Source organism: Podarcis raffonei, chromosome 4 (assembly GCF_027172205.1).
Source record: "Podarcis raffonei isolate rPodRaf1 chromosome 4, rPodRaf1.pri, whole genome shotgun sequence".
Lineage (NCBI taxonomy): Eukaryota > Metazoa > Chordata > Lepidosauria > Squamata > Lacertidae > Podarcis > Podarcis raffonei.
This window is the reverse complement of record NC_070605.1, coordinates 57,540,034-57,563,414: the sequence shown is the minus strand read 5'-3', so window position 1 is coordinate 57,563,414 and position 23,381 is coordinate 57,540,034. Positions and strand designations below refer to the sequence as shown.

Below are 23,381 nucleotides of genomic sequence, written 5' to 3'. Positions count from 1 at the left end.
ACGGCGAGGGAGAGGTGGGGATTCCCGTTCCTCAACAGGGGAGGAGGGGCCCTTGCCAAGGAGTCCCGCAGTGACGTCATTTGCCGGCGACGGCTGTGTGGTTTCCCGCACGCGGCTCTGTTGTCGGGCATGGAGGCGGCTGACCCCGCCGGGGTGGCGGGTTCTTCCCCGGAGCTGGCGGTCTGCGGGGACCTGATGGTGGTCACCGGTGGAGCCAAGCTCTTGGCGGCCCTTTACAAAGAGCCTGGGTGAGTGAAACCGGGCCGAGGAGCTCCTGTTCAGCCTCTTCTAGCCTCGCTCTCCCGTCGTCTTGTCTATATATCTGCTGAGACTGCAGCCCTAACCGCATTTACCATTGAACTCACTCTGAGTAGGCACGGTTAAGATTCCGCTGTAAGGCAGCCGCTGTGTGAGAAGGGTTGTGTGTTTCTTTAACGGAGTGTGTAAAGCGGTAACCGGGTGCACCCTTTAATTCTGATCAGTTAATTCAAAGCTGCCCTCCTTTTATACACACAGTGGGTCAGGATCAATAACCGGTGGCAGTGTGCACACAGTTTATCCAGGCAGCTGGTCAGTGTGCATAATGCTGATCAGCTTAGAAAAGTTGAGTGACAACGCTGATTTATATAATTAGAGGAAATAGGCTGCAGTGCTCTTCCGACAAATGCAATGCTGGTCGGATGAAGGGGGTGGACAGCCTTTCCCCAGCCTTATAGGTTTAGGATGATTGAATTTACATGTTTCTTCCTGCTAAAAAGGTTCCAAAATAGATAATGCTTTCAGGAGTAAAAGTAATCAGAGTACGCACATTCTCTGCTTCTTATTTTCTGCACATTGTCTGCTTTGGAGAATGTATTACCCACTGCTCTTCTGAAAATATATGATCACTTGGGTTTCAAGATATTATATAATGAGCTGCTTTATTTTGAGTCAGCTACTCTACGTAGACAGTGTATTGTTAGTGCTGACAATAGGTCTCCACTCCTATTGTTTTCTAACTTCCCATGGTTACTACCTGATCCCTCTTAATAGACGGATTCTGTAATTGAACTGTGAAATGGGTAAATCCCATTTAACTCAATGGGATATACTTCTGAGTGGACATGTATAAAGCTGTGCTATAAGGAAGCTCTGTATCAGTCTCTGGCCAATAAATAATGGACCATTTAATTACATTTACTGTATAGAGGTACCGACATCTGTGGTAATAATGCAGAAGTTTGAAAAAAAAGAACCATGTAAAAGATACTTTTCATAAAAGATTCTAAAACTTCTCTGTGTTTTCTGCCCTAGTATTTTCCATGTCTATATGTTCCTCTGCAATAAAATGAAACAGAAAACCTCATTAATTTTGAAATTTTACTGTTTAAAAAGGCATGGTAAGTAAGATGAGACACAACTGATACTATGCTTATTGGAAAATACTGACCTGATGTAATTATATAATTTCCAGGAATGAAGATATTTTCATTTATGACTGTTCCACAGCAACAGAGAAACTTCAACAGAATCAAGGGTAAGACTGTTTAAATTTTCCTTAATCTGCAGTAGGAAATCCGCTGCATTCCCATTTATTCAGAAACTCTGTTGAATGACATTTACATCTCTTAGAGTTGCTGTTTGTAGCTGAGAATAAATGTTGCCGCTAACACCAATGTCACATAAAATACAAAAACAAATTGAGGAATACAAACTACTTATATGCAGTGATGCAGCTAAGTGATTCTAAACCTTGGACTCAGTAGTCCGGTATGGGATGGGGTTTTAAATGGTCGTGTGTTTTTCTTTAGTTGTGAACTACATAATTTAATATTTCTCCCTTCCACCACCATTCCACACTTTACAAGTGCTTCCACATCCCTGATCAGTTAGAGAAATATACCAAGCAAAAAACTATTTGACTACCCTAATAATAAAAAGTGTGCTGGGCATATGCAGTTTGTCATTTTTAAAACTCGCTTAAATCATAGCACCTACACAGATAAAATGGTGCTTGCTTCTGCTGCCCTGATGCTCAGTGCATTTACTTGGGAATGAGTACTGAAGAAGAGGAGTTTGGATTCAGCTTTATCACTACCCTAAGGAGTCTCAAAGCATCTAACAATCTCCTTTCCCCTCCTCCCCCACAACAAACACTCTGTGAAGTGAGTGAGGCTGAGAGACTTCTGAGAAGTGTGACTGGCCCAAGGTCACCCAACAATTGCATGTGAGGAGCGGGGACACGAACCTGGTTTCACCAGATTACGAGTCTACCACTCTTAACCACTACACCACACTGTACTGTTCAGCTATTTTAAAGTAAAAATAGTACAGTGAATATCTGCAAACATGTATATTCCTGATTGGCTGCCTCCTAGCCGTAAAATGTTTTTTTTAAATAAGAAGGAAGGTCTCTTTGCTGCTACCCCATCATCTGCCATTGGGGGGTGGGCTATAGATATCTCTGTTTCGACCATAAGCGCTGCCTTCACCATTGTTTATAAGAAAGGATTTGGTGTGTAAAGTTTTTTAAAAATCTGATCTTACTGCACACTTGTGGAAGGAAGAATACCCTCTGAAATAATAGAAAACATAATTCCATAAGGTATCCATTTACTTAGTAGTACAGATACTCTAGTCAATAAACGAATGTTTTATTGATCAAACCTACTAAATAGCAATTCCTGTTTTTAGCAGTCTGAGGTAACTGGGTGCAAAACTTCTAGGTCTTGAATATTTTTTTTCTTTCTCATTGTTTTTAGAGATGACGGAAAGTCAGCGGGTGAAGCAAGTAACGATATCCTTGCCTGCACGTTTTCTTCATCAGGAACCTACTTTGCTCTGACTGATGACAACAAACGACTGATCCTTTTTCGTACAAAACCGTCTTGGGAATGTCTGAGTGTAAGGTATGGAAAGGAAGGCACTTCAGGAGAAATATTTGTACCCACATATAAATAAGAGCTGTTTTATGACAAACTTCTTTACATTTCTTGATCATTTTCTGTAACTGATCAGATATATTTAACTTTACTGATAGAAAAGCTACCAATTATTGGTGTCCTTCACTTCCTCTAGTGCAGGGATGGGCAACCTATGTTGTTTGGTCAAAGTCACTCAGATCTCCCTCACCCAAGTCTAAAACTTTACACCGCACCTAGTTCTTTTTTCAGCCTTCTGTGCTTTATCTTTATGCTGGTTTTAAGGTAAAGGTAAAGGTACCCCTGCCCATACGGGCCAGTCTAGGGTCGTGCGCTCATCTCACTTAAGAGGCCGGGAGCCAGCGCTGTCCGGAGACACTTCCGGGTCACGTGGCCAGCGTGACGAAGCTGCTCTGGCAAGCCAGCACCAGCGCAGCACACGGAAACGCTGTTACCTTCCCGCTATAAAGCGGTACCTATTTATCTACTTGCACTTAGGGGTGCTTTCGAACTGCTAGGTGGGCAGGAGCTGGGACCGAACGACGGGAGCTCACCCCGCCGTGGGGATTCGAACCGCCGACCATACGATTGGCAAGTCCTAGGCACTGAGGTTTTACCCACAGCGCCACCCGCGTCCCATGCTGGTTTTAGCTGCCTGCTATTTGTTTGCTTGGTTGTATTATTTTATTTTATGTGTTTTTTGTAAGCCACTCTGAGAATTACAGCTGAAGAGCAGGCTCGTAACGTAAGTTATTAACTTTGTTGCACTACATTGCAAGTTGTTTTTGAAACTCAGATGATTTCACAATCACTTTGTTCTTTGTCATGATAATCCTCACTTAAAAATGTGCAAGATTTCACAGGTACCCGATCATGAACTCTCTATATTGTGACTTTATACATTATATCCATTCTGTAATTCAGATAAAAAGGCCCCCCACCTCCCAACCCAGTATGAAGAACAGAAATTTATTTTGGTGTCAGAAGTTTATTTATTTTTAAAAAATGTTTCTATACTTCCTGTCAGCTCTAAAAAGAGACTACATTGTGGGTGAATGTGTCAAATTATATTCATTTAAAAGTTGGGGAAAAATAGGGACAAAGCATAGGAGTCCTTTTTTTGCTAGTCCAGTGTGTGGTGATGGGATTAAGAGTAGGATTAAATTGGGATTAAGATTAAGGTGGTCATAAATGAATGAATGAATTTTATTCCTAGGATTTAGAACTGTGCTGCATGCATACCCTTTAAACTCCTTTGGTGCTGGATTCTCACTGAGATTATTATGCCCTTCTCTTTTGAGATCTTCTGTTACCACTTCCAGAAAGACCAAAGGGCAGGCTTTCTAAAATTCTGTAGTGCCTTATTTCCCCTGGCTACCAATAACCCTTTTCAGGTACTTATTAGTAAGGAGTCAATTCATATAGGTTTGTTCTGCTATAAAGTTTGTGACATGATCAAAACACATTGTTCATTTATTTCAGTTTCTGCAGATCTTCATGCAAATAATGTGGCCGTTCACTTCTCTGGGGAAATGCCTTCCTGCCCCCAAATTTAGCAATCAGAATGTGATGTGCAAACATAATTTAGCTATCAAGGCTATTCTTCCAAAGAGGAAGTTTTGGACCCTAATTAGTGTCAATTCTTCATTCCAGGTCTGTCATTAGAAGATGTACTTCCCTGATTATAACAGCGGCAGAAGATAAGATACTAGTTGCTGACAAATCAGGTGATGTCTATTCGTACTCAACAACAGAGCCTGAGAATGCAGGAACAATTGAACTTGGTCACTTGTCTCTTCTGTTGGATGTGGTATGTATGCAATTTCTGGCTCAATACCATCTCTGTTTATTTAAAGAAGAGTCCCAAGCATAAATATACAGCCCAGTCCTAAGCATGTTCATTTTAAATTAATTTCCCCTGAATTCATTGGGCCTGCACAGTTACAGTGGAAAAAGCTCAGTGAACTCAACAAAACTATTTTCAACATAAACGTGTGTTCTGTGTTTGACTATTCCTTTATATTGTTTTGTGAACAATCCAGAAGACTTGGTTTGAATGGGTTTGAATAGTATAAAAATGTTTAAGATATCTAAAATAAGTTTGGGTTGTAAACCTATTGTTAAATATGCAGTTTCAGCTACCTCCTTTGAAAACAATGGCTGATAGTCAACTAAGTTTTACTCAGAGTAATGCCATTAAAATCACGGGCCTAAGTTAGTCGTGTTCATTATTTTCAATGTGTCTGCTCTGAGCAAAATCAGTTAGATAGCCAAGATTATTACTATCTTTGGTTATCACTTATTTAAAACTACCCAGCTTTTGCTTGCATCATAAATTTAACCAACCTTTTTTTGTTTTGTGTGGCAAGATTGTCAAGAACCCCTAGTTTTGCTGCCTGCAGTGAGTAAGGGTCATATCCAGGGGACTCTTACTCACTTCAGGAGAACTTGTAATTTGGAAGAAAATGTAGTTCTTTCTGTGTGTTTAGACAAGTGTGACTAAACAGGCCAGCAAAATGTTCAAGACTAGTAGCTTTTGTAGACGTTTTTCCCAAGTCTTGTCAATCTGAAACCAAAGAAATCTGAAACCAAACTGGTAGATGTGTACTTATTTCCCATATGTGCCTGCATGCTGCAAAGCCTCCTGGGCTGTTTCATGGTGACCTGTGTTGTGTCATTAGGCGCTGAGTCCCGATGACCAGTATATCCTGACCGCTGACCGTGATGAGAAGATACGAGTTAGTTTGACTAGAGCGCCACATAACATTGTGTCCTTCTGCCTGGGACACAGAGAGTAAGTGCAGTTGTAGAAAGTCTGCAACATGAGGAGAAGGGAAGAGCACCCTGTTTATAAGGGGAGCGGGGAGAGGGGAGGTAGGAAGACATATTTTAAGTGTTGGGATACTGCCAGGGAGATAAAGTCCATCTTGGCCCCCAAGCTCGGTGCCGGACGATCCATCGACCTCCCGTAGTCAGGCAATATCAGCAATTCAGCGACACTAAGCCTCAGGCTTAGTGCACACTATATCAGCAGAATTCACACAGCAGGAAGTTGCACAAGCAGAGAGCAGAACATGCATATTTACAGTTTATTAGGCATTGGTCAGAACAAAGAAATCATGACCGTCTCCTCCGACTGCTCAGGCAAAACAGCAGAAAACGAAACGAACTTACAACATAAACATCCTGTGAGACAGGAACTTACGCAGGCTGTTATACAAACATCCTGCTCCCTTTTAAGGTGGAACGGAAATATCCTAACATCCTCCCCCTTTCCGTGTAACCTGTAGTACCTGTGGTTCAACCCAATTGCAACCTTTGTGCGTAAACCTTCAGTTGTTCTCTGTTAACAACCTTAGACAACAGATCAGCAGGAATTTCATTTCCTGGCATGTAGGACACCTGAATGAGTCCTTTCTGAATACACTCTCTTGCACGATGTAGCTTAATCTGCAAGTACTTGGTTCTTTGCTTGCAACTCTCTGAGTTTAGCAAAGCCAAACAAGATCTATTGTCTTGATACACTTGTATAGGACATTTCACAGAAACCCCAATGTCCTTAAACAGTTGCATCAACCATTCACAATCCATGAGTGAAAATGACAGAGCATTGAGTTCTGCTTCACAGGAACTTAGGCTAACTGTTGTCTGCTTTTTGCACAACCAGTCAAACAGGCAGTGGTTGTACATGTAGCATACTCCAGAAGTGCTTGTACCATCCGTGGTGTCACTTCCAAAACTTGCATCTGCAAAGATTTCAAGACCTCCAGTCTTCTGACTGGTGAACCTCAGCCTGTAGTGCATAGTCCCTTTCAAATACCGGGCTATGCGCTTCAGAGCTTTCCAATCCTGAACAGTAGGATTGTTAGCATGTCTGCTAAGCAGGTTAGTGCTTACAGCAATGTCAGGTCTTGAACATCTAGCAATGAAATTCAACTTGCCTAGAATGCATCTGTACAGCGTTGTGTCAGAAAACGCTTCAGCAGTACTGTCTACCTGGTAACCTGTCACCATTGGTGTGTCTGCTGGGTTTGCATCAACCAAATTCAATCTGGTTAATACATCAGCAATTTTCTGTGTTTGGTGTACCAGAAAATTACCTGCTTGGTCCCTCTCCACCTGCAGAGAAAGATAGTTGGATACCTCACCAAGATCCTTCATGTCAAAGTGCTCCTTCAGCTGAGCTAGGGTGCTTTGGTAAAAAGCCTGATTCTTCCAAAACATCAGAAGATCATCAACAAAACATAAACAATACAGTTTGTTTTGCCCCTCCTCCTTGACAAACACACATGGATCTGCTTTGCCCTGGTGAAAACCTAGAGAAAGCAACGTTTCAGTGAGTTTTGTGTTCCAACACCTGGCACTCTGCTTGAGACCATATAAGGATTTCCGCAGTTTACAGACCATTCCCTTCTGTATCTGCATCCCGTCAGGTGGAAGCATGTACAGCTCCTCCCCCAAAATCCCGTACAGAAAAGCTGTATTTATGTCATGATGGGAAACATGCAGTTTCTCCTCCGCAGCGATCTTGAGCATCAGCCGAATGCTCTCATATTTGACCGTGGGTGAGTAGGTCTCGTGGTAATCCTGCCCTGGTACCTGTGAAAAACCTCTGGCAACCAATCTGGCTTTGTGTCTGACAACCTTGCCATTCTGGTCTGTCTTGGCCTTGAAGACCCATTTGCTGCCAACCAGTCTCATCCCTGGGACTACCGGTACCAATTCCCAAGTTTGGTTCCTGTTCAAGGAATCAACTTCAGCCTTCATGGCATTAAGCCAAGGCTCAGCATCTTTAGAGGTTAACTCCTGGACCTCTTTGAAGCTTGAAGGTTCCCACACCTTCTCTGAGCTACTAAGAACAGCAGTTGCCATCTTAGCAAACTCATCAGCAAATCTCTTTGGAGGTTTGCCTTTGGTCGCCCTTTCAGACCTGCGAACCAGACGCAAGTCTTCTGGACTCATCTCCTCCTTCTTAGGAGAAAAACGACCAATGGTGAACAGTGGTTCTTCCAGTTCATTGTCAGACTCATCAGATGGTCTGACTGAGGCCTTTGCGCTCTTGTAGTCTGCTGTGTCATCACTGTCACTGACAGCAGCAGCAGCGCCGCCCACTGAACTGGAATCCGAACTCTGATCATCATCATCATCATCATCCTCATCCTCAGTTTCCTCAGCTTTCTCAGCATGATCTGCTTTCTTCACATCACCTTCATCCTCCTCTGGGTAACTCTGGAAAATTCCCACATTTTCCCCCCACTTAGGATTGTACTCAACACTCCTTGTGAACTTTATGGATTTAGAGTTAGTCATCCATACCCTGTATGCACCCTTTTCGTACCCCATGAACAAACCATGTGCCCCACGCTTCCCAAGCTTGTTGCTTTGTGGGGTGTGTACCCACATGTCAGAACCAAAGATTCTCAAGTGCTTGACATTAGGTTTCTTACCAAACATCTTCTCATAGGGAGTGCAACCAATAGGTGATGACAGTCTGCGATTAAAACTGTAAACAAAATTCGAGAGAGCCTCCCCCCAAAACTTCTCAGGGAGGTTGGCATCATGCAACAAGGTTTTTATTCCTTGTAGCAACGTTTGATTTGCTCTCTCCGCAAGCCCATTCATCCATGGCGATCTAGGCGTTGACAAGTCATGCTGGATTCCCTTCTCAGTCAGGAAAGCTTCAAACTGCTGAGAAGTGGGGACTTCCGGAGGCGGCGCAAAACCGTGATGGCGGACCTCTTCGAGCTCTGAAGAGGGGCACCGCAGAAAAGGGTTGCTCGCGACGGCGCAGCGGCAACCCATCAAGATAAACCACGGGCAGAGTGAGTCCGTGGCCGTGGGACCCGGCGGGCACCTGGAGCGACCCCGAAATCACAAAAGGAACCCCGTAAGGGGCTCCGGAGTGAAGGAGGGGGAGCGGTGCTGTGGGTTCATCGCTCTTTCTGCGGAGGCGAAGCCGCGCGGCTGTCACGGATGAGCGCTGACCTTTCTTCCAAGAAACATCGGGCTGAAACATCAAACCCGTGAGTAAGGACCTAAGATTCTACAAATCAAATCGGAAAATTTGGCTAAAAACGGGAGACGAGAAAGAGGAAGTCCGTCTTCCGACACTGCTTTCAAGATCAAAGCAGACGGTCTAAAGAGCGGAAAGCGCTGTGAACAGGGAAGCTTTGAAGCTTTAAATCGGGACTTTCGTGCACATTTGAATTTTACTTTTAAAGAATAAATACAGCATAAAATTGACCTGGAGCGGACACCCCAAGGGCAAGGGAAGACTCTAACCCCAAATTCTCGGGTGGCCGGGTAAAGTTGTTTAAACTGCGGAACTGTTGCAAGCTTCCAGATACTTTTGTAACTGGATAGTGTAATTTTGAGCTCACCTAGCTGAAGTGGATACAATTGCAGGCACCTTGCTGGAACTTTGTTATATGTTTAAAAGGGCTCTGCAGGACCTTTCTTTTAGCGTGCTGGAACTAATTTGCTTTTAAAATTGTTTTTAAAGTTGGAACAAAGAGACTTTAATTGCGGAAAGTTACCTTCTTCTTACTAAAACTTTGGTGGCACTCCCCCTAGAGGACATTGGGAATATAGAGGCCTGGGAAAGTTTCTCTGTTTACCTTCTCTCAATAGACTGTTTTTAATTCTGGACTTGCCTTTCCCATGGGATTACAACACTTGACCTTGAACGTTGACTGATGAGTGGCACAGGAAAGACAAGAGCAGCCAAAGCTAAGGAAGCTAAGGAGAAAGAGAAAGCAAAAAAGCAAGCACAGCTTTTGCAAACAACTTTAACTCAGGGACGTAGATTATCAGTTCCAGCTGTGCTTGCGACACAAAAAGTAGAAACCGAAAAGCCTGAAAAATCTGAAGAGGAAGATATGGCAGCAGGAGGAGCTGAGGCAGTACTGAAACAAGTTTTGGAACAATTGTCAGCAATAAATCAAAAAATTGATAACCAATCAACAAAAATTGACCAAGCAACATCCTCGATCCAGAAATTGACAGATCAGGTTTCCCAACATACCCAAGCAATTGAAAAATTGCAAGGAGCAACAGAAGAGAATCGTAAACTGGCAGGGGAAGCCGTTCAAATTGCAACATCAGCTAAAAAAGAAGTCGAGGAAGTTAAAGCGGAAGTCAAGCCTCTTCATAAACAGATAGGGGACCAACAAACCTATCTCTCGTTGGTGGAATTGAAAAATCGCGAGACCAACCTCAGACTAAGGGCAGTCCCAGAAATTGAACAAGAAGATTTGAAAGGACTTTTGACAACAGAGTTTACAAAGTTCTGGGACTTAAAAGAAGAAATTGATTTCAAAATTGTATCGGCTTTTCGGTTGGGAAGATTAGTAAGAAAAGATAGATCCAGAGACTGCTTAATAGCTTTGAGATCAAGGGAGGAGAGAGACAAAATACTAGGCCTACACTTCAAAAACTCAATTGTGATACAAGAGAAAAGGGTGGAAATTTACCGAGATATTCCTAAACAGTTATTGGACTTGAGAGCCACCTACTCAGATTTGGCTAAGTTGCTGAGACTCAACACAATTCCTTACAGGTGGGAGTTCCCACAAGGGCTATCATTCACTTACAAACAGAAGAAGGTTAAAATAAGATCACCAGAGGACTTACAAAAGTTCCAGCACGATCACGGAGAAGACCTCCAAAAAGAAGCAGCAGCTAATTGGCCTATACCCAACCCAGGTGGAGCAATACCTGCACCTTCGGAACCAGAGGAGAAAGAAGATACACCGCTCTAGGTGTAGCAGAATAGTTCAGGATGTCTCTGCGGCTACTCAGTTGGAATATAAATGGCGGAAATTCCCCGGAGAAAAGAAGGAGGTTATTTCACATATTGAAGAAAGAACAATTGGACATTATTTGCCTACAAGAAACCCATGTGACCAGGCTCCACAGGAAGGTTTTGGTAAATAAAAGATTAGGCCAAGAATTTATTTCGTCTGACAAAGTAAAGAAAAGAGGAGTGGTGATCTACGCTAAGGAGAGCCTGATACCCAAATTTCTATTTAAGGATGAACAAGGAAGAATTTTGGCAATTGAAATTCAAACCCAAGGAGAAAAAATATTGATATTAGGAATTTATGCCCCAAATGACGGGAAATCAGAATTTTTCAAGAAGCTGCATGAGACGTTGCTGGACTATCTGGATTATGCTAACATCATAATGATGGGAGATATGAATGGAGTGGTGTCTACACATATGGATAAGTCTTACAACCAAAACTTAACATCAGACGGCAGACTGCCCAAAACTTTTTTCGAACTGACTGACAATCTGGATTTGATCGACATATGGAGGACAAAGAACCCCCTAGGTAAAGAAGGAACTTTTTTCTCTGAGGCCCACCTGTCTTGGTCAAGGATCGACCAAATCTGGACCTCCAGGGGGCTGGCACCCAAGACTAAAAAGGTGGAAATCTGCCCAAAAACATGCTCCGACCACAACGCCTTGAAAATAGAACTTAGATTAACTCAACCCGGTTCCTTCAGATGGAGAATGAATGACACACTACTAAGAGATCAAGAGATTGTGAAAAAGGCCCAAAAAACATTAAAGGACTATTTTGAGATAAATCTGAATACTACAGTTGAAAAAAGAACGATCTGGGACGCAAGCAAAGCTCTTATGAGAGGGTTTCTGATACAACAGAATTCAATCAAGAAAAAACTCTGGAACGGAAAGAAGGACAAAATATTGGAGAAAATACACCAAGGAGAAAAAAAACTGAGAACCAAACCAAAGTCCAAGGAGGTGCTGAGAGAAATTAAATTCCACCAAGCAGAATACTCAAAATTGATTAATCAGGAGATTGAATGGAAAATAAAACAGATGAAGCAAAGATCTTTTGAATCAGCAAATAAATGTGGAAAGCTGCTAGCTTGGCAGCTGAAAAAAAGACAAAAGCTAAACACGATAACAAATCTAGAGATTGATGGAAGGATCGTACAGAAACCAGAAGAAATTAGGAGGTGCTTCCACAGATACTTCAAAGAACTGTATGCACAGGGGCCCCAGAAAGAATCAGAGATAGATCAATTTTTAAAGATAAATGGACTATCAAAAATAACTCAAGATAAAAGATCAATCTTGAACTCTACAATAACCTCACAGGAAATTGAAGGTGCCATTCAGAATATGCAACTAGGCAAATCTCCAGGCCCGGATGGACTTACCTCCAAATATTACAAGGTTCTGAAGGACTATTTGATACAACCTTTGTTGGAGGTATGTAACCAGATTATGGATGGGAAGAGGGCACCAGAAACGTGGAAAGAAGCCTTCATCACATTGATACCTAAGTCAGAATCTGAAAAGACTCAGCTTAAAAACTACCGTCCCATCTCACTCCTAAATGTGGATTACAAAATATTTGCAGACATTTTGGCAAATAGACTTAAAAAAGTCTTAAATGAAGTAATTCATAAAGACCAAGCTGGCTTTCTCCCTGGTAGACATTTATATGAGAACACTAGAAACATCATTGACATTTTAGAACTTTTGCAGACTAACAGGAACACAAGGGCGGTGTTAATCTTTATTGATGCGGAGAAAGCATTTGACAACATATCTTGGATGTTTATGAAGAAGAACTTGGAAGGGATGGGAGTGGGACGGGGGTTTGAGAATGGATTACATGCAATCTATTCAGAACAAAAAGCTAAATTAATAGTGAACAATGTGGTGACGGAGGAATTTAAAATTGAAAAAGGGACACGACAAGGGTGCCCTCTATCCCCTCTGTTATTTATTTCAGTCCTGGAGGTGCTATTGAATATGATCAGAGAGGACCGGTTGGTACAAGGGATAGAGGTCGGAGTGAAACAATATAAACTGAAAGCTTTTGCAGATGACCTAGTTTTGACACTGCAGGAGCCAGAATCCAGTACAAAAAGAGTTCTCGAACTTATATCTGAATTTGGTCGGGTGGCGGGATTTAGGTTGAATAAACAAAAAACTAAGGTTCTGACCAAAAATTTAACAATTACAGAAACAGAGGGGTTTCAGAGAGAAACAGAACTGAATGTGGTTAAAAAAGTGAAATACCTTGGGATCTATTTGTCCTCCAAGAATTTGAATTTATTTAAGGATAATTATGAGAAATGTTGGTTGGAAGTTAAAAAGGATTTAGAAATTTGGTCAAGATTGAAACTTTCCTTGTTGGGAAGAATTGCAGCTATAAAAATGAATGTGTTGCCGAAAATGTTATTTTTGTTTCAAACCTTACAGATCGTGGACAGAGTGGATTGCTTTGGAAAATGGCAGAAGGATATATCTAGATTTATCTGGCAGGGCAAAAAGCCCCGAATAAAGTTTAAAATATTAACAGATTCGAAAGAAAGAGGGGGGTTTGCCCTGCCGGACTTGAGGTTGTATTATGAAGCTGCAGCCTTCTGCTGGCTGAAAGATTGGTTTTTGTTGGAAAACACCGATGTCCTAGATCTGGAAGGTTTTAATAATGCTTTTGGATGGCACGCATACCTATGGTACGACAAGGTTAAAGCACATAAATTGTTTAAAAGCCACATTGTCAGAAAAGCAATTTTTGCAGTCTGGATGAAATATAAAGACTTACTAGAGAGTAAAACTCCGAGGTGGCTATCACCAGTGGAGGCCAAGGCCCGAAAAAGACCCAATATGGAGGCCTATTGGCCGAAATATTGGGAATTGACTGAAAAAATTGGAGACAATTGGAAGTTGCAGAGCCAGGACAAACTAAAAAATAAGGTGCGAGATTGGCTACATTATGCTCAAATTCAAGAGGTTTTCAAAATGGACAAAAAAGTTGGTTTCCAGGTGGAAAAGTCGAAACTAGAGACAGAATTGTTAGAACCAAAGACAAAGCTGTTATCTAGAATGTATAACTTGCTGCTTATGTGGATGCTAGTACAGCAGCAAGAATACTCATCGCAAAGAACTGGAAGACACAAGATTTACCCACGCTGGAGGAATGGCAGATGCAGTTGATGGACTACATGGAGATAGCTGAACTGACCGGCAGAATCCGAGATTTGGATGTAGAAACAATTGAGGTGGACTGGAAAAAGTTTAAAGACTACTTGCAAAAGTATTACAAACTGTATGAATCTTAAGACGGTGCATGATTTGGAAACGATACGCTTTAGCAATTATGATTAAGTAAATAGTAAACTAAGTGATAAAAGAGAAAAGGAGATAATATGAAATTGAACATGTTACGTTTATTTTAAAGGTATAAAAATTGTGACATAATACATTGAATATAGATACATAACATGTAAAAGTTACAATAAGGTATGACATAAGGTAACAAATTGCTGACATTGTTAATATAAAGAACGCAGAATCGGAAGGGGTGGGGAAGTCCAAGTTGGGATTTTTGTTAAAAAAAAAAAAATGGTTTCTTGTAAACTCCTTATTTGTTTGTAATGTATAAAATTTGGAAAGAAACGTAATAAAAAATATTATAAAAAAAAAAAACAAACTGCTGAGAAGTGAATTCCCCGCCTCGATCAGTAAACAGACAACCAATACGTTTACCGTGAGCATTCTCCAACCAAGCACAGAATGCCTTGAACCTAGGAAATGCTTGCGATTTCTGCTCGAGCATAAACACATGAATGTACCTGGAAAAAGAATCAATTAGAACCATGAAGTACCTTGCTCTACCCAAAGAGGGTGCTAGAGGACCTACGAGGTCTGCATGAACTAGCTGGTAGGGTTTGGAAGCCTGCCTGCTAGACTCCTTGCCTTTTGGAGCAACCTTCACCTTGTTCTCTGCACAAGATACACATTTCATGTGATATTTACAAGGTTTGATGTCCAAACCTTCAACCAACTCAGGCATCTTGGCTAGCGCTTGCCAAGAGAGGTGACAAAATCTTCGATGTGCATCATGAATGCAACCTGCATGAAGAACCTTGTTAGTTTGTGCAACACAACAAGAATCAGCATTAGACACAACAGCATTGTCATCATAAGTTAGACAGAACAAACCATCCAACAACTTTGCATGCCACATGTCCTCTTTGCCTTTTCTGATGACACAGATAGTCTTCTTGAAGGATACCTCAAAACCACGCCCAGTCAGCTGTGGTACACTTATCAAATTGTCCACAGCTCCTGGAACAAAAAGAACATTACTAATCGTAGTATGCAGACTTTCAAGTTTCACAGTCCCAACTCCTGTAGCTTGCAAAGTCCTTCCATCAGCCAGCTGGACCTCTCCATCTTGAGGTGTGAAGGAGATGAACAGATGGCGGTCTTTGGTGAGATGGCGCGTGGCCGCAGAGTCAACAATAAACCTGGCCTTCCCCTTCGAAGCAGATTTGCTGGCAAACAAAACCTTGTTTTCCACCAGCGTGGGCTTTTGCAGCTTGCCTTTAGCCTTTGGTGAAGCTGTGCCAGCAAACATAGCCGTGTTTTCCACTGGCGAGGGCTTTTGCAACTTGCCCCCCTGCTCCTGGCCATCAGACGTGCCTTTAGCCTTTGGTGGAGCTGTGCCAGCTAACATAGCCTTGTTTTCCACTGGCGTGGGCTTTTGCAACTTGCCCCCCTGCTCCTGGCCACCTGCAAGCATCTTGCTCTGTTTACATCTGGTCTTCCGGCCTCTGCAAAGGCTCTGACCTTGGTTCTCACGAGAAACAGAGCTCTCAGCTGCCGACTCCTTGGCTCCCCCTGGAGGCTGGAATGCTGCCTGGGATGACATCACAGTCAGCTCCCCCTGCAGCTTGCAACCGGTGCCCTCGGCATCTCTGCATTCACTAGCATTCTGGGAAACAGCCAGGACCTCCGATGCATTCAAACACTGGGCTGGGATTATTGGCTGGTGGGCCCTTTTCAAAGCATCCCACATGTCACGTGCCGTGAGATTTCCAGCAAGCGTCTTTATTTCCTCCAGAGAGACGGATAAGACAATGATATCCACGGCCTTCGAATCCTGGGCCTGCCATTTCTCTGTCCGAGGAACTGGAGTGGCCTCAAATACAGTATGCCAGACTCCAAACTGACGCAGCAAACTCTCACACCATCTTGCCCAGGTCTCATAATTGTCCCGATTTAATTTAGGACACCCAGCAGCTTCAGAGGCTTGGAAAAACTCCATTCCAGCTTTTTACTTTAGCCGTGAGCCTTTTAAGACTTCTTATCTCGGCAGCTCATTAATCACGATGCCTCTGGCTCGGCTCCCAGGCCAATTAATTGTGCCGGACATCAAAGAGGCTGCCGCGGCAACAGAGAAGCCTCTGCTTTCGCTTTTCCCACACATACCTCAGCAGTCTGTCGCAGTCTTACTCTTCTGCATGTGCCGTGAATCTGGGCCCATAACCTGTTGTTGGGATACTGCCAGGGAGATAAAGTCCATCTTGGCTCCATCAGTGCTACACAGCAAGCTAGCCAGTGGGGTGCCCTGCCAATGTTGATGGACTGTGACCCCCACAATCCCTGTCTATTGACCATGTGTGCCGAGGTTCATGGAACTTGCTGGAGCTGGAGTCCAGCAACACTGAGAGGGCACCACGATGCCTACGCTTAAGCTGTCTGAGGAGATTGTAGATTCTCCCAACCCACACTAGAGAGTTTCAAGAAGAGGTTGGACCTGTCCAGGCTCTTCAGCAATTGCTCTCTAAGCCCAAAGAGCTGGTCTGGGTGAGATGCTGCCTTCCTTGTAGCTCTTGGTTCTGTCAGGTAAGGACAACATTAGGAGTTGAGCTCCCACTTACACAAACTCACACAGTGGAGCCTTTCCAACTCTCTATTATTCAAAATTCATATCAGGTGGCTTTCATTATTGAGTACATTTGGATACTGCACTACAATCTTCCCCTGTCCCAGAAAACTCTTTAAAATGCTCTGGCACTTTTTCATCGTTTGGGTTTTGCTCTTTCTAATCTATTTTCTAAACAGTGATACTGGTAGTTAATTGGTTCGTGTGCATTTTTCCTGACCTAAAAGATAACATAGTGATCTAATCCAGTATAGAGCCTTCTGTTGCTATGGTGATGTTTCACCTCACACTTTATTACTTTTTGCTTGCATTAGGAATGTACACCACAAACATTGACCTTTTTTTCCTCCTAGATTTGTCAGCAAAATATTTGTAATACCAAACTATCCAGAACTTCTCTTATCAGCTTCTGGGGTATGTATGTTGTCTGAGGCATTTTACATCTGGAATTTTAGTAGGTTGCTTACACATTTTCCTCCCTTGCTGAGGGTAAAATACTGTAGTTGCTTTATGTTCCTTCTCTAAACACTTTTCTGGAACAGGAGCATCCTTTAGGGAGGTGAGGAGGAAGCTGCCAACTTTTCTAAGTGCTTTCTTAGGATCATCTAATCCTGATTACCATAATAAGGAAATGTAAAACATAACTACAATGAATGTTCACAGAACACTGCTGTATTTTTGTCTTGGGTGGTTTTGCCATTTAAAGTTGAATGCATTTAAGAATAGGCCTTTTTCACTTCATAGAGTAGGACTGAGGAACCTGTGATCTGTCACATGTTGCTCGACTACAACTCCCATTCTTGCATTTTAATTTTATTATCACTATTCCATTTCTGTCCCATATTCTCCTCTAAGGAGCTCAAAGTGGCATAAATGGTTCTCTTCCCACTTTTATCTTTCCAACAATCCTGTGGCATCGACCTTGGACCAGTCATTGTCTCTCAGTCAGTGAGCTTCATGGCTGTGTGGGGATTTAAAGCTTGGCTCTTTGATCATCCCTGACCATTGGCCGTGCTGACAGGAGCTGTGGCCCAACAACATTTGAGGGGCCTCAGGTATCTGATTCTGTTGAGAGTGTGTGCATACATGTATGGCTGTCTTCTTCTTGACAGAAGCGGTGTTAATCAGCCTCTCTCTTTTGAACTGTACCACCTTCCCCAGGACTGCACATTGAGGCTCTGGGAATACAAAAGTGGGAAGGAAGTGCACTGCTGTCATCTGAGTAGTTTGAGTACATCTGAGGCTCCCCCAAATGAGAAGGTAATGCATTTTTCTGTGAACATGTGAATCTCTCTCTCTGTGTGTCTCTGCATCTTTCCAGGCAAACTTGCTTTCAGAATGGTATGTGTAGGTGAGGTGAGAGTAAATTTTAAACTACAGAAAATCTAATCCCAGAATGACAAGGAGGGCTTTTTGTAGTTCTGCAACACGATGTGCAAAGCACCACAAACCTTTTGGCCGCCTTTCTCCCCAAGATTACATTGAGAATAAAACCATTGCGCTGCTCTGAAAAGCTGTTGTTCTGGAGTGAAATAGCTTCGGGTGTTTGCAGATGTATTTATTTTTTAAAAAATGCTTCAGAATCTATTTCATCCTTCATTTAATTGTCAACCTTTTTTTTAATACTTGAATTGGTGATATGAAGTGGGCGGTTTTTTGTCTACGTGCATACACATTGCAATCTGACATGCTAAAATTGCATACCTCTCTTCCTAAGGGGCATATGGGCTGGTGCTGTAAGGGCAGCAATTGCATCCAGAAGTTGAGTTATAATGTGAGAAGAAGGCAGGCACCCAACCCATTTGATCAAACTGTGGCTTCCTGTGGGTCATCATCCGCATTAAGTGTCCAAGCAAAGAAGGGAACCAAACATGCAAACAAAAATCACGGGCAAAAATAAACTGAAAACTAATTTTGAGAATATTTCTTTTTGTTAACCTCACACAAGTATAAGGTTAGATTATCCTGCATAATAATATCTAGGAAAGCCGGGCCAACCCTGAATACCAACATGAGAGCTTCCAATCTACCTAGGAAGGTAATTATTTTGGTTATAGGCTTCCCTTATTGGTTTCACTAGTGCTGGGTGTTGGAGACAACTTTTTGTCATCGTCCCCGCACACACTTTTGCATACTTGGGATCCACCATTTAAATATGGTCATGGGCACCTTCAGTCTTGCCCATTTACTCTTCCCTTTCACCTGCCTGCCTTTGATTCAGGACAAGAATGTGGAAGGGGGCTGTGCAGTTTGGCTGTGATGTGTGACTCTCGCTGCAAATAGTATTCTGCTTTAGATTAAGACTTTAGTCCTCAGGCATTCAGAATAATTTTTGGGGACTCAAACCGGGGTGGGGAGCATGAATGCTGGCCTCACCTCCTCCTCTCCCAACCGTTGTGCTACAGCAACTGTACATAGTTCCTAGTTGTGGGAAGGATTCTAATCATGTTCAACTAAATCCAGTTAGAATCCCCCCTCCAGATCTTCATGCTCAACTTGGAAAGGAGAGGAGAGGGCTAAGATACTCAAACTCCCTATCCAGTTTGAGTATGGACCTTTGAACACCTGAAGAGGGCTTTTGAATTTGACATGAAGGCTTTCTCTTTGTTACCTTCTCTTCATCCCCTACAAACTCTCTTGCCTGTGCAGTTTCTAATTGCATCTCCTTTTCCCTCCTCAGAAATATGCAGTCTCCAGGACAGCCTATTGTTGTGAAGGAAATTACATTGCCATTTTATATGACTGGTAAGAGGAAAAGAATATCTAAAATTACTGTGGAAGCAACAGCCAAATTACATAATTTCATTATTAGGCATGTCAGATATCTGTCGCTTTAAAATTACTGTGGAAGCAGCGTAGTCATGGCCACCTAGAATGTGGATTTTTCTTTGTTCATGATAATGATATTTTGCTTCAATAATATTAAGCCTGTCTGAGTTAATATAATATAATGAAGTTGATTTTGGTTGATGCTCGTATCGCTACATTAGCTTTGTTGTATCCACGGCATGTTTGGAAATCTCTTCTTAGAACGTGGGCAGTTCTCCTGCATATATCTGAGATGTGTGCTACCATGAACTGGACATTCTTGTTGGTCAGGGAGAACCATAAGGGGACCTTATAAACAATTACTTGTAGCAGGGAGTGAGACCCACAGTTGTTGAGCTTCTTCTGGGGAGGCGTCAGCAAAGTTGTTGAGCTTTCACAATCGACCAGTTGGACATCCCTGACTTACTCTACAACAGGGATGGGAAATTTTTGGCTCTCCAGATGTTGTTGGACTCCAACTCCCATCAGCCCCAACCCTAGATCAGAGATGATGGGAACTGTAGTCCAGCAACTTCTGGAGCCCCTCAGGTTCCCCATCCCTGCTCCATGAGGTGATCATATTGCATGCATTGGCCAAGACCGGAAGAAATCTGTACACTTAAGCCTTATGTGAAATTCAGGCAAATCAACAATCATTTTACACAAGGTCTCTAAGAGTTTGATTGATGTGTTATAGTTTTAACCTGCTAGGCAATCTTGGCGTGCGAAATGTGCTCTGTAAAAATGATAGCGCTAATCATTACTGATCGTTTCTGAAAAGTCTTCCCACAGTTTCCATCTTCCAGCTTGACCCCGAGACTCAGAAACTCATTCACAAACAGAACATCCCCTTGATCTGCAAAGGCTGGGCCATTGCATTTGAGAAAACAGGGGGGCTTTGGATTCTGCAGGAGGACATGCAGACACCTCTTCTGTTCTATCAGCCTGTGAATGGACAATGGCAGGTGAGAGGAGCTTTCTGGTTACAGCTGGGCTTCCCCTGCTATGGTGTCAGGCAAAGAACTTTGGGATACTCATACAGGAAAAGGGCATTGAACTGGAGCTGGCTTGGGAGTCAATTATTTAATATCTGCACATAAGGCTAGGTAGCACTGGCTGAATCCATTTGGCAACATCCTTTGACAGTGTTACCAGTTTTCAATAAACACTCTCAAGCTTGAGAAGAACATGGTATAGCTATGGTTGCCCAATCAAATAGCATGTAAATATTATGTTTCATTTTTATTTTTCATGCTGGTCAATATACAGCAGCCTAAGGCACAGTGCCAGAGCTCAGCTTGGTGATCAAGACAACAGTGACATAGGGCTACTTTGGTTTCTTTATCTGAAAATACGAGTGGAATGCCTGTTCCTTCTTTTGTTGTCAGTTTCTCTTTGTGAAAAGATTGAAACACACACGGTTTGGGGCAAATCATGGAAGATTTTGGGAGGGCTGTGTCCAGCACATGGTTCCCTGTATGAGAATCGATGTGCTTGATATGGGGATTTCAAGAATTGTCCTTCTTTCCTTTTTTCAGTCTTCTACTGAAGAGAGAGGGTTGATTAAAATGTCAAAGTGCATCCGTGACAACTGGACAGCGTTTGAAGGTAAGGCGGTTGAGACACCGTTTAAAGTGGGTGTCAAGGTAGGATTTGAGGAGAGTGCATCTCACAGCATTCATAAAAAGTAACTTTTTAGATTTAGATAAGAGCCTTGTTGCTTTGAGGAGGCTTGGTTCTGAGAGTGGAAGTGCATGGAAGTTCACCCATCCCTGCTGTCAGCTGAGATTTGGTATGTTGGGCAAGCCTTTGGAGTAATTATGTGAGGGAGAAAGGGAGTGGAAAAGGTATTATAAAGCCAGGGTATTGTTGTTGTTGTTGTTGTTGTTGTTGTTGTTGTTGTTGTTGTTGTTATTATTATTCTATGCCACCCTTCACCTGACGTTCACAAGGTGGTTTACAATATAGAAATACAAAAATACATATAACAGTAAAGAACAAAAACAATAACCCCTCCCACAGTTTAAATGGCCATAGATTGTTTAATTGGCCAAAGGCTAATTGATGTTACATTTAACATAATTTGAAAGCTAATCCGGAATTCCCATGTTGAGAAAATCTGAAATGATGAGCATGAGCAATCATCCCCCACTGTTATCCACTACACAACTTTGCAATTTATAGCCACAAGACTGTGATGGATACACCTTTGTCTTGGTCCAGTAGCCTAAGCACTTGGACTGAGTGTACATTCCCAGAATCCTTTGCAACAGGGTGGGGTCATGCGGCAAAGATGCTAAGGTTCCTCAGCATTGCAGAAAAGATTTCCCTGAAGGTAGAAAGTAATATACTTTGGTAGCTGGCTCTTTTTTGGTTTTTGTTACATGCTGCCTTAAGCTGTTGAGGTCAGGTGAGATCTAAAAAATCCAGCTAATCGATAGTACCCACAAAAAAACCATTGAATAATGTGAGAACACAGCAAAATAGTTTTCCTAGATCTCAAATTATAGTTCCATGCAGAGATCCTAAGTGTATCAGCAGCTGGGGGAAAGGGGCTATTAAGATTACAGTGATTATTGCAGCTAATTAGCACAAGGGAGCTTGATAGTTGAGTCCTGTTCCAGATGCTTAATTAGTGTCTTTACCCCTATAGAAAAGGTAGTTATCTTTTTATTGTCAAAATGTTAATAGCTGTCTGCCCCCCTCCAGCTTTGATAGTTCTTCAGCAGACAATCACAATTTCTCTTCTGTTACGAGATGGGAGAGGAATATTTAAACCTTGAATGAATTGTTGCTGAAAAGAAAATCTAGCAAAGCCTTAACGTTGTCCAGTCAAGTGGAAAGGCTAATAGATATGTAAATTATTATTTTTTATTATCTTCTCTACTGAGCCAGATCAGCTTCTCTTATAACACATTTGACTTCTGTGGGGTAACGGGGCTGCGTACTAATTAATGTCATTAAAAAAACCCCAAAATCATGATGACAGTTCAAGGCAGAAAGCCAAGACCATGGCCTGATCTAACAAAACAATTTTTACTTTCTTAGCATTTGTAGTTGCCTATTTTCTCCTTCCCAAAGCACCCAGTGCCCCTTTAGTACTCACATTGGCTTATTATTGGTTGTACAAATTCAGATTTTAAGGTTTTAAGTCTCCTTTCTTGACATGCACAGAAGACAGACCCTCAGTGCGTGGAAAACACATGCCTATGAGCCTGTTCCAATTCTCTCTTCTACAGGCTCCATTGGCAAAGAAAGTTGTTACCAAAATCTCTACAAGGCTTCTTTTGATAACATGGCTGTTTACCTCCAAAAGAAAGAAGAGAGACTTCAGCAGCGGAAGAGTAAGAGAAAGGACCCGCAGCATGAATCAAATGGGCAGACAAAGAAGCTCAAAACATGAGCAGCATCCTTGCTCAGTGCAAGATTTGGTTGTGACTTGTAGTGCATTGGAAGAAGCTGGTTTGAGAACTACTGAATCACTTGGCACACTGAAGAACAAGCTGGCTTGATATTTTCCACAAAGTGCAAATATTAACACGTCTTTCCTTATTATGGTGACACTTCCTTACCTTGTCAGTGATAAATATGTCCTCTGCAAACTCTTTCTAGCTGCTTGCCTTGACTGTCAGCGTAGATGTCATTGGGTGATGACATTGTGATGCATGGCAAGGAAGAGGACACACTGCAAAACTTGTTCTTCCAAGCTGAAAGCCTTTCTTGGTTCTGCTTTTGTACATGTGCCACATAAGCCATAGTGAGAACCCTCTGTCAAGTACAGGCCCCTAAAGCTCACTCAACAATTCCTACCGTACGTCCTTCAGTCCTCCTCTGGCCAGAAAAAAGGTGGAGAGCAGGAATGGATGGAGGAGGTTTCCAGTTACTTCACAAGTCAATGGTGGTTGCTCCTTGCTGCCCTCTGTCGACAGCAAGGAGGTTCAGGCAGGGG

General features: G+C 42.4%; 1 protein-coding gene across 3 annotated transcripts; it reads left to right on the top strand.

The window, feature by feature from the left end:
* Positions 1 to 63: 63 nt before the first annotated feature.
* On the top strand, positions 64 to 23,034 carry WDR4 (WD repeat domain 4). Of its 3 annotated transcripts, none has more exons than XM_053386811.1 (11): positions 64 to 248; positions 1,454 to 1,516; positions 2,742 to 2,888; positions 4,554 to 4,710; positions 5,582 to 5,694; positions 16,978 to 17,038; positions 17,786 to 17,884; positions 19,305 to 19,369; positions 20,214 to 20,397; positions 20,971 to 21,040; positions 22,142 to 22,654. In XM_053386811.1, the coding sequence occupies exons 1-11, from the start codon at positions 130 to 132 to the stop codon at positions 22,213 to 22,215; spliced, it is 1,152 nt and encodes a 383-aa protein (XP_053242786.1). In that variant the 5' UTR covers positions 64 to 129; the 3' UTR covers positions 22,216 to 22,654. The 3 variants fall into 3 exon arrangements, with proteins under 3 accessions (XP_053242786.1, XP_053242785.1, XP_053242787.1); XM_053386810.1 differs by lacking the exon at positions 22,142 to 22,654 and adding an exon at positions 22,672 to 23,034 and having other exon boundaries at positions 65 to 248; XM_053386812.1 differs by lacking the exon at positions 22,142 to 22,654 and adding an exon at positions 22,672 to 23,034 and having other exon boundaries at positions 141 to 248; positions 2,807 to 2,888.
* The last annotated feature ends 347 nt before the right edge of the window (positions 23,035 to 23,381 follow it).

Coding starts and splice junctions, on each gene's coding strand:
- WDR4 (XM_053386810.1), top strand. CDS start 130: ATGGAGGCGGCTGACCCCGCCGGGGTGGCGGGTTCTTCCCCGGAGCTG. Junction 249..1,453: donor GCCCTTTACAAAGAGCCTGG/GTGAGTGAAACC, acceptor TATAATTTCCAG/GAATGAAGATATTTTCATTT. Junction 17,885..19,304: donor AGGCTCCCCCAAATGAGAAG/GTAATGCATTTT, acceptor TTCCCTCCTCAG/AAATATGCAGTCTCCAGGAC.